Below are 11,102 nucleotides of genomic sequence, written 5' to 3' on the forward strand. Positions count from 1 at the left end.
TTTGCTTCATTTTGCTAGCTACTAGCTTTGATCTGTTTCACACATGAACCGTGAGCTGATCTGCAAGTCATCAATTTTAGTTGAGTTACCCATGACTATGCGGCGGTGTGGGAGGCAGGGCTGTACCCGGTCCCTTTAGAAGTAGAATACGCATGCGCGCCACAGCCACCGCCGCTGCCATTGCTGCATCGATTTTCCCGCGTCTACATTTCTCAAACAAGAAACAATCGGCAAATGCGCCATCTTGGTTTTGAAATAAAGGATTTTTATGTTAGGTCGCTAAAGTCATAAATCGTTTTATTACCTTCTTTCTAATCAACTTCGTCTCAACCATATTGGGTGCTCGGGTAAGAAAACCTTAAGGTAAGAAGACCACACCAGGCCCGCATCCTTTGCACCCACAGATTAAGACGACCCTGTTTTTTTTCGTACATATATTATATTCTGTCTATTTAATTACTTAAATATTAATCAATTTTAAGTGTTTGTCCCCTGTTCGTTCTCAAGAAATATTTAGAGCGGGGCTCTCGTTGATTCGCGGAAATACCCAAATCATTTACAAACATGATAATTTCGGTTGTAAGTGATAACATTAACATGAGATAAACTTTTAATTAAGATTCGTTCATTTGTGTATTAGGCGTACTATAGTTTGATTTAATTTTGTAAAGTTGTTTATTGTTATTGAACCAATCATCCCAATAGCCATTACAATGAAAACTATTTAATATACTTTCTCTAATATGTCGATGATGAAGGATGAACTAAGCTTTTTCAGTCTTTTGTTCTTTTATTTTATCAGTGGGACGAAGTCTTGCACTGTGAGGCCCTCTCGCCCTCTCGCCCTCTCGCCCTCTCGCCCTCTCGCACTCACACTAAAAAACATCAAAATTGACAAAAAAAACATCAAATTTGACAAAAAACATCTTTAAAATATTGTAACGTTTATTACAAAATTTCCGTGAAACATGTTTCTAAAAAAGTAAAATCTGCCGAACAAAACTAAAATTTATGTAAACTCAAAGTAAATTCAATATCGAAAAGTTTCATGATATCGCTAAACTCTTCCTTGAGACGCGACAAGACCACTTTCCAATGTTCTCTGCTATCGGTGTCCGCTTCCACCAGAATCTTCATTTCTTCGAGCCCTGAAATATAAAAATAAATCAAGAAGTTCCTTTGAAATTAAAATTAATAATAACGAGTCGAATGGTTCCGCTTTATTACGTTGAGTATGACATGTATACTAATACGTTTTTCTCATTACTGCAGTGAGAACGGAAGAGTATTACTTCCCGATGAGCCTTTGTTATGTGGTCCATGTACACTTCAAGTATTAAATTCGCTTTCCCATTGTACACTAAAATATCATTGTAACAGGTAAAATTCAGCGCGTGTGTATGTTTTGCCGTGGCCAATGGCCATGCTGTAACATGTCCCCGAAATGGGTAGAAAATAAACTTCCTTGTTTGCACACAGTCAAGGTGAAGGCAAAAACACCACCAAAAAGAGATGCTGACTGTAGCAGACGCCGCACGCGACGAGCACCAGCAAGTCCCTGAGGTCCTCCTCGTGTACCGCGCCCACGAACATCAGCCGCGCCAGCGCCGGCAGCCGCTCCAGCGTCGCCCGAAGCGGCACCGCGGCATTACTCCGCTGCTGCACGCTCAACGTCACTACGCACAGAATCATTTTAAATGTTATAAAGACGATTGCCTGATTGTTACCACATTTTATTTATTTATTTTAATAAGTGCACAATACAACTTAAAACCATTAATAGTAACAAAAAAGTAAAGTAAGTTCAAGAAACTAGGTTATAAACCAAGGTGAGTGTACACAACATGATTTATCAAAATATTAAACAAGGATGGAAGGAGATACAAAGGGCAAGGGCATTAAATATTTAGAAATGTTGTTTATTTCAAGTTATGTTTTTGGGAGTTAACAAAAAACAGGCAAAAGAAGGGATGAGATCAACCAGGTATTGTCACTGCAGTATTTTTGAAACGTCCTTTCTGCAAAATTACTCCAGAACGGTATAAAATATGTTAGTGAAAATAATTTTGAATATTTTCTGTTAAGATAGTACCTACATATATCACACAATAATTTGTGTGATATATGTAGGTACTATATGCGTAGGCAAGTGCGAGCTGACCTAATGTGCTGGCGTAATAGTAAGCGACGTGTCTTAGGAAGCTGTCAAGATCCAGGTGGGCGCCACGTAGCCGTGTGCCATTGTGCAAGTGCGCCTCCCGTAATGGTAGGCTCGGGCTCAGAAAGCGCCGCACGTGCTCGTACTCCGACATGCGATCTGCAAACATGGAGCCACATATAATATTGTATTTTTTTTTGATAAAGTAAGTAATATTAGTTATTATTTTTGGTAATAACATCTTTCACCACTATCTCTTGTCAACTGATAACGAGACACTCGTAAACAACATTGTATAGGCAATGATAATTCACCAATAATATGACAGTTGAAGCTTATATCAGGGTAACACACATCATACTGAGGCTGCTAAGAAAAGAAATAAGAGTTAAACATGGACATTTACAGAAGAGCATGACGAGGTAGAGGTCTGGGCAAGCGCTGGCGACGCGCCTCCACGCGCCGTCCGGTACGCCGAGCCCGCCGCCGCCCAATGCCGGCTCAGCGCGCCCCGGAGTATGCTCCTCCACGCACAGAACCTAATAGTGTGTTCGTACACAATGCACACTTGTAAAGTACCAAGCGATGGCAAATAAAAAAGATTTAGATATTCGGGAGTCGCATACAATTGGACTTCCCAAGATGATACGTTTTAAATAATAGTTAGTTGTAGTTGGTTATAATTGCTAATGCAAGTAGTAAATGTGATGCCTGAAGTCTGAAGTGCGGCCTCTTGAGGATAGAAAGCAGCGAGAGGAGCGCGTTGCCTGTGCCGTCCGCCAAGTGGCCGTACTCGAGTGCTAGCACGCGCAGGTTCAGCAGCTCTCCAAGGCTGCGCGAGAAGCAGTGAGCGGTGCTCGGCCGCGGGATGTACGCGCCGCTACCTGTACGATCGCCGCATGCATTGCTTCACCAATGCTTAACACATTACGCTGGAGCGCTTACACTTCATTTTAGAAAAAAAAAAACTAGTACAAAAAAACTAAAGAATTGAAATGTCGATAAATAAACAAGATAAGGTCATAAATTGTGGAAAGATTTGTATCAACTAAAGACGCACCTGTTATATAACTGTAGTTAACGAGAAGAGGATTTTCGTTGCAGTCAAAAAACCGCCAGAGAAATAAGTACTTGAGCGAGTGCGCGTTGAAACAGGCGAGTTGCTGGATCAGACGTACGCCCTCTAGCCGCGAGCAACGTAGGTTCTCGAAACACACCAATTGCAGCCCATCCTGGAAACTTATACATGTATTTATAATTAGACATAACTTTTAAATTATACAGGCTGTCCTGAAAGGACTTGTGCCACGGAAGTGTGTGTTAGGTCAGTACGCACCTCAGGATATTTAAGAGACTTTGGAAGTATTTCTTCCTCTTGTAGTAGTCCATGGTGTCGAGGTGTATCAATCGATCGCTGACGATCATGCGTTCCATCTGTCTCTCCTCTAGCTCCATCCTCTGAATAATCGTCTCGTAAATATTTTACTCATGAACGCTTTAAGATAAAATGACTTTTATTGTGCTTGAGTGTTATAATTTTTCTATCTAAGTATATTCTATAATTATAAAAAGATGACATTTTGTATTCGGAGCTCCGCGACACATTTAATGGTAGGATTTTGATAGGATGTTGTAAACAGGCCAGAGAAAAAAATGTTCATAATTCAGACTTTGGTATTGTAACGCAAGCCTTGTTCAGTTCAGTAGTGCCAGTGCAGAAACAGATTACAAACCTTCATAGTTGTCTGTAAACATATATGAAACTCCTTTAAGTAGGAAAAAGGCGATCGTTTCTGAGCCGTGTGAGTCCTCCAAAGGTGGTTGCCGTGCGGTGTGTGCAGAGGCAGGGTGGGGTACTGGGCAGGGAAGAGGACGGACTCGCAGTGCAGGTCACCCACAAAGTACCGCTCCACGTCGGGTATCGACCAGAAACACGTATCATCCGAACTGGAAGACTTCTTAATCTTACTTTTTACTAATATTATAAATCGAATGTTTGGATGGATGGATGTTTGTTTGAAGGTGTCTCCGGAATGGCTCAACAGATCTTGATGAAATTTGGCATAGATGTAGAGGGTAGTTTGGAAGAACACATAGGCTACTAATAAAGTATTTTTTTTAGTTCCACGCGGACGGAAACGCTAGTTCTTTATAAAAAAATGGCTTACTTCTTTATGTAAGTAAAATAGTCTATTAGTTTCCTTATTAATTGGGCAGAGCTACTGAAAAATAGTTTTTTTTTATCCGAAGAGAATGATAGATTAGGATTTTTTTATATTTATCATAAAACATTTTCGCACATCATACTAAAGTTTTTAATATTCCAACTAAGTGAGGCTTATTGCAGGATACAGTTCAGAATAGTCAAGTGGCGAGATTCGAATCTTCGACCACATGATCGGATGCGCCTTCCATTAACCACTAATGGCTAATGGCACTCGATAAGGATATAAGAGTGGTCACCCTAGGATGTAGTCAATAGTTTGCAGCCCATTGTTGGTCGGCACGTGGTGCAGCCAGAGGAGTGCAGGGTCTCGGCGCCAGTCCTCGAGCGCAAGCAGGCCGCGGCCGGCGCGGTACGCCCGTGGCCCGTGCCTGTATACCTCGTCGTACGGTCGCCAGCACACACAGTGGTCTTCCGCTAAACATATCATATCGCTTTGCTTTATTAGCTGAGAGGTGAAGTTTGCTAGACTGCGTGCGTTCCCGCATCATTGCGATTGTCACAAAATGCATGAACGAAATAACTTGTAGTGTAGCAAGAAAGGTGACAAAAGGTGAACGGTAAACCGCGCGCACCCTCTCCTGATTCAGCCCTATGACCTGAGGGTCGGCGGAGCCATGGGTGCTGGTGGGACAAGGTAACGCTCTGCATGTGCGAAGAAAGAACTATATGTAGTACATACTTATTACTCTCATTTTGTGTCCAGACATTTATTTCTTCTGAATGCAAGTATACAACTGAGAAAAATGAATTCTCTCTTTTTTCAAACACAATTTGGGAGAAAATTCGTTTGCAAAGTAACTTGTATTGTACAGTGCGTAGGGGTTTGGTCAGTGAAATAAGACACTATAATACTCGTATATCTACGTATATATATTTATTAAATAATTCATTTATGTTTTTTTAGGAAAATATGTGCGATTAAGAAAAACTGATAACCGCACATTATCTTATTGTAATAAATACATTTTTTAGTTTTTATTTACCTTTGGTTTGCATTATTTCGTGTGACACATAAAATAGTTCATTTTCATTTCACAGCCATAACACGTCACTTTTCAGCTATTTGTAAAATCCAAAGAGTACAATAATATATATAGTAAAGTATATTTTATAGTCGGAAAAGAATCTATATAGTCTATAAGTTTTAGGGTGGCTAGTGAAAAAAAATCGTAACTACTACAGAAATATGCCAATGTTAAATTGAAAAATAATTAGAAAGCATAATATTTGCAACTTACATTTTGAATCATCATCAGCTCACTATACATACGTCCCCACTGAGGGGCTCGGAGCCTAACCTAAGTTAAGGGTGACTAGGCCATAGTCAACCATACTGGCCAGAGCAGAGCAGGTTGGTTGACTTCCCACATATCTTTGAATTTCTTCTTAGATATGTTGCAGGTTGTATAAATTTGAATACGCATAGTAATTGCTTACTATTTAAATTATTCAAATTAATTACTATTTAAATTGATGATTGGATTTTTCAAGAAAAGACATGACAAATTTACTTTTTTTATAATTATGTTTAGCATTAACAGTACATTAATAACGATTATTCCCATGTTAGCTTCATCATACCCATGAACCCATGATCACGGCGTGATTAGCAACTAAAACTGCACTTCAAATCTTCACACTTGATATTTTTCTGAAATTTCGAAAATATAAAAATGGTACCATTATGTAGTGCAGATGCCGCTCTATTATTGTTCAATGTGATGATGCGAGCACAAAGATAACACTTATAATATTAGTTATATACCTCCCACTGATATGATAATGTTTAGTACACCTTAGTGGTTTTTAGGTTGTTGGTTAGGCTTCAGATTTTTAAAACGTTTCTTCACTGACCTCTATACATAGACCGGCTATAAATCGTGTTGTTTTGTGTCTATTTGATTTTTGCCATCTTGGCGCTGTCGGTTGTGTTTGGTAACAGTGGTGAGGAGTCGAACTAATAATGAAGATAGAATTAACTGTCAGAAACATCAACAGGAGCGTTTAAGTCGGGACGAAGCAGAACTTATAATTTCCAAGTAACGACCTCTCCATCCGTAAAGATCTGTGCATTTCTTAGACATTCCCGAGACACTTACAGATATTTTATTTAAATGTTTTGATAAGTAACGTCAAGCTTTAAAAAACATAAATTTTGAAAATTGTAAATTAATCTAAATTTTTTCGTGTTGATCCCTCATCCTACAAAATGGTCATTAAGAAAAAAAATGAACAGTAAGTGAAATCTCACCTATACTATATATATATGTATATTCTCGTTCCACATTTACACAAAGATTCACACATTTCTTAGGGCCATGTATGTATAATATTATTTTAAGTAAACGCGACATTAAACAAGACTCACTTTACAAAGCTAAATTAAAATTGAAGTCGTGGTTATGGAAACTATCATATGCGGAAACTGAGAAAATCATTAAAATAGTACATTAAATAAGAATAATTAAGTGATTATTTATGGATTGAGTTGTAATGAGTATATTTTGTTTTCTTGTGTAGTTTACTTAACTCCTAACTATTCTAATATTGTTTAATGCCCATGTGTTGCCATCTAACGATGTTTCTTGTTAAAACACTGAGCTGGGTCCTCGCGATACAGGCTGCGCCTAGTACGAGGATCCTGGATAATTCACTGTATTTTTAGATGTCAATAAATTATTTTTCTTTTTTTTTTTTAAATGTTGCAAGTGTTATTTGGTAGCGACTAGCCTTCTTACTAATGTGTGTATCGTTCGGGCGAGCAGCGGCAACGAGCCGGGCGATGTGATCGACCTGGGCGGCCCGCATAGGCGGCGCGCTCGCGCTCCCTACACGCCCAACTCCAGACTGTGAGTACCACATCGCCATTAAACGAACGTTTTTGCTTTCTCAACGTGACAGTCGTAAAGGAAGCAAAAACGTTGAGAATCTCACCTCGTCCTAGATATCCAGGCGTACGAGCTTCGAAGAAGAAACCAAAAGAAAGCAATACAAAGTTACACCGTAAGAAAAAGATGAGGCCGGCGAGCCAGCTGGTGCCGAATGCGCGGCTGTACCAGGCGCGGCCGCGGCGACCGTGCCCTCCGTCGCCGCCCGCCTGGCCCGCGGTGTCGTGGGCACCGCGCGCACCCGCCGCCTGCCTCGATACCGCCTCTGGCGTCGCGCTGCGCCTCGCCGAACGGCGCGCGGTACAGAGCGAGTCGTCGCCGCAACCGCTGTGCTGCGCCGCTGCCGCCGCGCGCCACACGGCTCGGCCCGTCCGGCCTAGACGCGCCGGCAGGAGGCCACAGCGCCCGGCCCGCGACCCCACTCACAAAGTAAACGTGAAATGATAACTTTGACTTCGTTTGCTGCGCGCGTCGACCACTAGTATTGTGCCTCTGTGAACAAAAATATTGTATTAAATGAATAACAACAGACTAACGTTTGTTTATTTTAATTCTCTAATATCTAATTTTGTGTTTGTGTAAACCTGATATAAACTAACAAACGCTATCGTATCGTAAACAGGTTTTTCTCAAATGTGCTAACGTAAATACATTTGAATGCATTCGTTGCTCAACTGGTTTATGTTTGGATCTTATCGCGCACATAGCACCCAGTATACATTACGTTACTTAGCTACGCCTCAAGTAGCGCAAGTTTTACCGTCGTCGCTCGAACACGTGGGATTTACTACTCTCTGTCATAGTAACTGTCACAACTGTTATTATTCTTATATACATACTAGCTGCCGCCTGCGACTCCGTCCGCACGGAGTAAAATTAAAACTTAATAAGTAGCTTATGTGTTCTTTCTGACCACATTCTACATCTGTACCAAATATGTACGAGATACCTGCAAACAAAGATCCATCCATTCATCCAAACATTCGCATTTATAATATTAGTAAGATGAATAATTAGGTAAGCTAAGGCAGGCGATGCAGCTGCTAATATGAATTCTCTCGTTGTGATGTCATGATACTAGATTGATGATTTAAATATAGAGGGCGAGAAAATCGCTCCATTGTGAACTCCGCTCAGCTTATAGCTAGCCGAGAGTTTCGTGGCCGAGCCGGCCGGTTGATCGTGGTTCGAATGTGCATACGATTGCAGTCTCATGTGAATTAGTTGTTGATGCTAGCTGCAGTCGCGAAGGGAGACGGCTGGTGCGCGGCGCTCGCGGGGTGCGCAGCGCTCGCGGCACTGGGGGTGCTGGCGACCCCGTCCCCCGACTCCGGCACCAGTGAGGAGCTGCGCCAGGCACTCGTCCTGGTTGATATTCTTAGATCCGGTAGGCGACTTGTACGCACTTCTATGTTTTGTGTGAATTGAAAATGACTTTGATATAATTATTTTTGATGAAAAGTGTTTATTACATTTTATTTTATCTTTGACTATGTACTTCTTCTTCTTTCGGATATTTCTCACGGCACACGGTAATCGTTTCTGTTAAACGATTACTCTGACCTGACATAGTGTAGAATGCTCTGCATCTGATGGGATTTAAAGGTATTGATGAGTGAAAGAAGCGTAGTTAACATATCTGCGACATTGTTGTGTTTGAAAACATTGTGACGTGTGACCCCAGGTATGGTAATGCGTAGGACGACCGCGAGCGCCGTAGCGCCGGCCACAGCCGCCTTGCCTCCTGTGCCCTTGCCCGGCACGCATGGCGCGTTTCCCGTGCCTTACTACTTATACGGTGAGTTGTTTCACACTACTAAGTCACTGACGCGACTGGTTGTTTGGGGGCACTGACCCTATGTGCAACATTGTGAGAACCAAGTGGCTAGTACGACACTAAAGGCGTGCATGTCTACTCTTATAATAATCGATTGACTTGACGACGTTTTTAGTTTTTTATGTCATTATTAAGTACATATTTTACTTTCAGATGCACCTTTCAGACGTTTCTATGGTAAGTTACAACCGTGTAAAATGTATTTTTCTAGTAATGTTTTAGTATTTTTGTTTATTTTATAATTTAGTTAAATCGCATGTCGTATTTATAAATGTTGCTTTAAAGTAGAGTTGATTCTGTTTGGTTTCGTTCAAATTGATTTAATTTTTTCTGGGAATCTCTGGATCCGATTATTTATTAACTTTTTTCTTTACTAAACAACACGAAAAAAATCTTTTCTAAAACGCCATTATTTCAGTACCGGCCCAAAGAGACCCGCCCTGTCCTCGCCCGGTTGCCAAAGAACATACGCCTGATTTAGTTTATTTTCTGTCATTGCGGTGATGTAGGGGACATGATTAGCAGAAAGTGTAAAATTGGCCGACACTGGCTCGCGTGTTAATTACTCGCTTCCACGTAATATTCATGACTGTGATATATTCTGTAAGGGGCAGGCGGAAGGCGCGGTGGGCGCGGCGAGCGGCAGCTGCAGTACGAGGACTCGTTCGGTGCCCACCCAGGTTTACACATTCATATGTTTTTACGTATAAAATAGTTAGCACCTTCGTTCACAAGATAATGTAAATTTTATTTTAATAGCAATTTTACTTTTTTAGTCAATCCGAGACAATAAGATTCTTGACTTACCTTTGAAATAATTTACAGCATTAAAAAAAATTATCGTATAGATAGGTATAGACTAAGACTAGATTCTGGATTTAGATGGAAATGACGCTTTTACAAGCTCAACGGCAACAAGCAAAGTTTCCGAAGAACAGTCGAGTCCTTCAAGTTGGACGAAGACAAGCTCGTCCCCTGCGAAAGATAACGCCGCCATCGCCATGTCGACGCCAGCCCCTCCGACCACAGCCGAGCCGACAGCGGCCACCACGGCCACGGCACTTAATACACACGCGAACATTGTCACCACGAGCCTTCGCACCCTTCAAGACTCCGAGCCACCGAGAACCTCCACCGCCGCAACCAACGCGCTCAGTAAACACTTTATCACACTTACATATCTCATAAATATCTAATTAGTTTGTTTTACTTATCAAATAAAATAGATTCGATTACCATAGAGGATACTATTATAATAACATAGTTATGTCTTGCATTAACTCTCAGATTTTGTTTTAGAAATTAAAAAACTGAAATACTTAAAAGAAGATAGGTTTCGGACGAGAGTTTTCAATGAGGAAAGAAATAAGGTGAGACAAAGCGAGGAGCAGATAGAGATGTCGCAGGCGGCCGCGGAGTTGCGGCGCGAAGCGACGGCCGGTGGACAGCGCGGCGGCGGCGGGCACTCGCCGTGGCGGCACCGCGGCACCACCCGGGTGCATCTGGCGCGCAGCTCCGCGCTGCCGCGGCCGCTGCCTGAGAATAACGCCTTCTGCCACGTCAGCCCCCACAGCCCCCTTTGTCGCACTTTTATTTAAAGAACTAATAGCCTAGCCCTCGTCAGCATTGATTAATAAGCCCTTTTTTCTATATTCAGAGTTGTTTCATTTACGCTAAGACATGAACATGTCGCAACTGAATCAGAAAATATTAACGAAATGCAGTCTTAAAATCACTTTGGTTGCAAAGGAAATTTTTCTCTGAAGAATGAATAGAAAAAGAACAGAGGAGGTCATTTTAGTCAGATTCAGGTCCGTAGAGGTCAACATTGAGAAGTGGAAGGGCGGTGACTATTTGGCGTTCGTGTTATGACTTTTTTTTTTCTTAAAAGTAGAATTTCACTGTAGAGTCGAAAAACTTATATTAAAGCCTTGTTGTTTGATCTCACTGTTGTTTCTTCAAGGAAGCAATGTTGTCACAGTGGGAACCCGT

General features: G+C 41.4%; 3 protein-coding genes across 3 annotated transcripts; 2 read left to right on the forward strand and 1 right to left on the reverse strand.

Annotated features, from left to right (window-relative positions):
* Positions 1–999: 999 nt before the first annotated feature.
* LOC106717036 lies at positions 1,000–5,446 on the reverse strand. The gene is made up of 10 exons (XM_045686236.1): positions 5,369–5,446; positions 4,622–4,799; positions 3,892–4,105; positions 3,495–3,616; positions 3,219–3,397; positions 2,870–3,042; positions 2,565–2,697; positions 2,162–2,317; positions 1,521–1,676; positions 1,000–1,148 (listed from the first exon to the last, which is right to left on the reverse strand). Exons 1-10 carry the CDS (start codon positions 5,379–5,381, stop codon positions 1,003–1,005), a joined length of 1,470 nt encoding a protein of 489 aa, XP_045542192.1. The 5' UTR covers positions 5,382–5,446; the 3' UTR covers positions 1,000–1,002.
* Positions 5,447–6,523: 1,077 nt separating this feature from the next.
* LOC106717038 lies at positions 6,524–7,717 on the forward strand. The gene is made up of 3 exons (XM_014510724.2): positions 6,524–6,620; positions 7,151–7,234; positions 7,330–7,717. The coding sequence occupies exons 1-3, from the start codon at positions 6,595–6,597 to the stop codon at positions 7,715–7,717; spliced, it is 498 nt and encodes a 165-aa protein (XP_014366210.1). The 5' UTR covers positions 6,524–6,594.
* Positions 7,718–8,487: 770 nt separating this feature from the next.
* LOC106717039 lies at positions 8,488–10,745 on the forward strand. The gene is made up of 6 exons (XM_045686237.1): positions 8,488–8,660; positions 8,958–9,071; positions 9,264–9,287; positions 9,719–9,790; positions 9,993–10,265; positions 10,410–10,745. Exons 1-6 carry the CDS (start codon positions 8,504–8,506, stop codon positions 10,706–10,708), a joined length of 939 nt encoding a protein of 312 aa, XP_045542193.1. The 5' UTR covers positions 8,488–8,503; the 3' UTR covers positions 10,709–10,745.
* Positions 10,746–11,102: the final 357 nt, after the last annotated feature.

This window comes from Papilio machaon, chromosome Z, assembly GCF_912999745.1.
Source record: "Papilio machaon chromosome Z, ilPapMach1.1, whole genome shotgun sequence".
NCBI classification, from domain to species: Eukaryota; Metazoa; Arthropoda; class Insecta; order Lepidoptera; family Papilionidae; genus Papilio; species Papilio machaon.

Excerpts from the sequence above, each read along its gene's own strand:
- LOC106717039 (XM_045686237.1), top strand. The coding sequence starts at position 8,504 with ATGCTAGCTGCAGTCGCGAAGGGAGACGGCTGGTGCGCGGCGCTCGCG. Across the intron at positions 9,072-9,263 it reads CGTGCCTTACTACTTATACG|ATGCACCTTTCAGACGTTTC; the intron begins GTGAGTTGTTTC and ends TTTTACTTTCAG. Across the intron at positions 10,266-10,409 it reads CGCCGCAACCAACGCGCTCA|AAATTAAAAAACTGAAATAC; the intron begins GTAAACACTTTA and ends ATTTTGTTTTAG.
- LOC106717038 (XM_014510724.2), top strand. The coding sequence starts at position 6,595 with ATGGTCATTAAGAAAAAAAATGAACA. Across the intron at positions 6,621-7,150 it reads ATTAAGAAAAAAAATGAACA|CGGCAACGAGCCGGGCGATG; the intron begins GTAAGTGAAATC and ends TCGGGCGAGCAG. Across the intron at positions 7,235-7,329 it reads TACACGCCCAACTCCAGACT|ATATCCAGGCGTACGAGCTT; the intron begins GTGAGTACCACA and ends ACCTCGTCCTAG.
- LOC106717036 (XM_045686236.1), bottom strand. Across the intron at positions 2,698-2,869 it reads GGCCGCACTTCAGACTTCAG|GTTCTGTGCGTGGAGGAGCA; the intron begins GCATCACATTTA and ends ACACACTATTAG. Across the intron at positions 1,677-2,161 it reads CTATTACGCCAGCACATTAG|TGACGTTGAGCGTGCAGCAG; the intron begins GTCAGCTCGCAC and ends TTCTGTGCGTAG.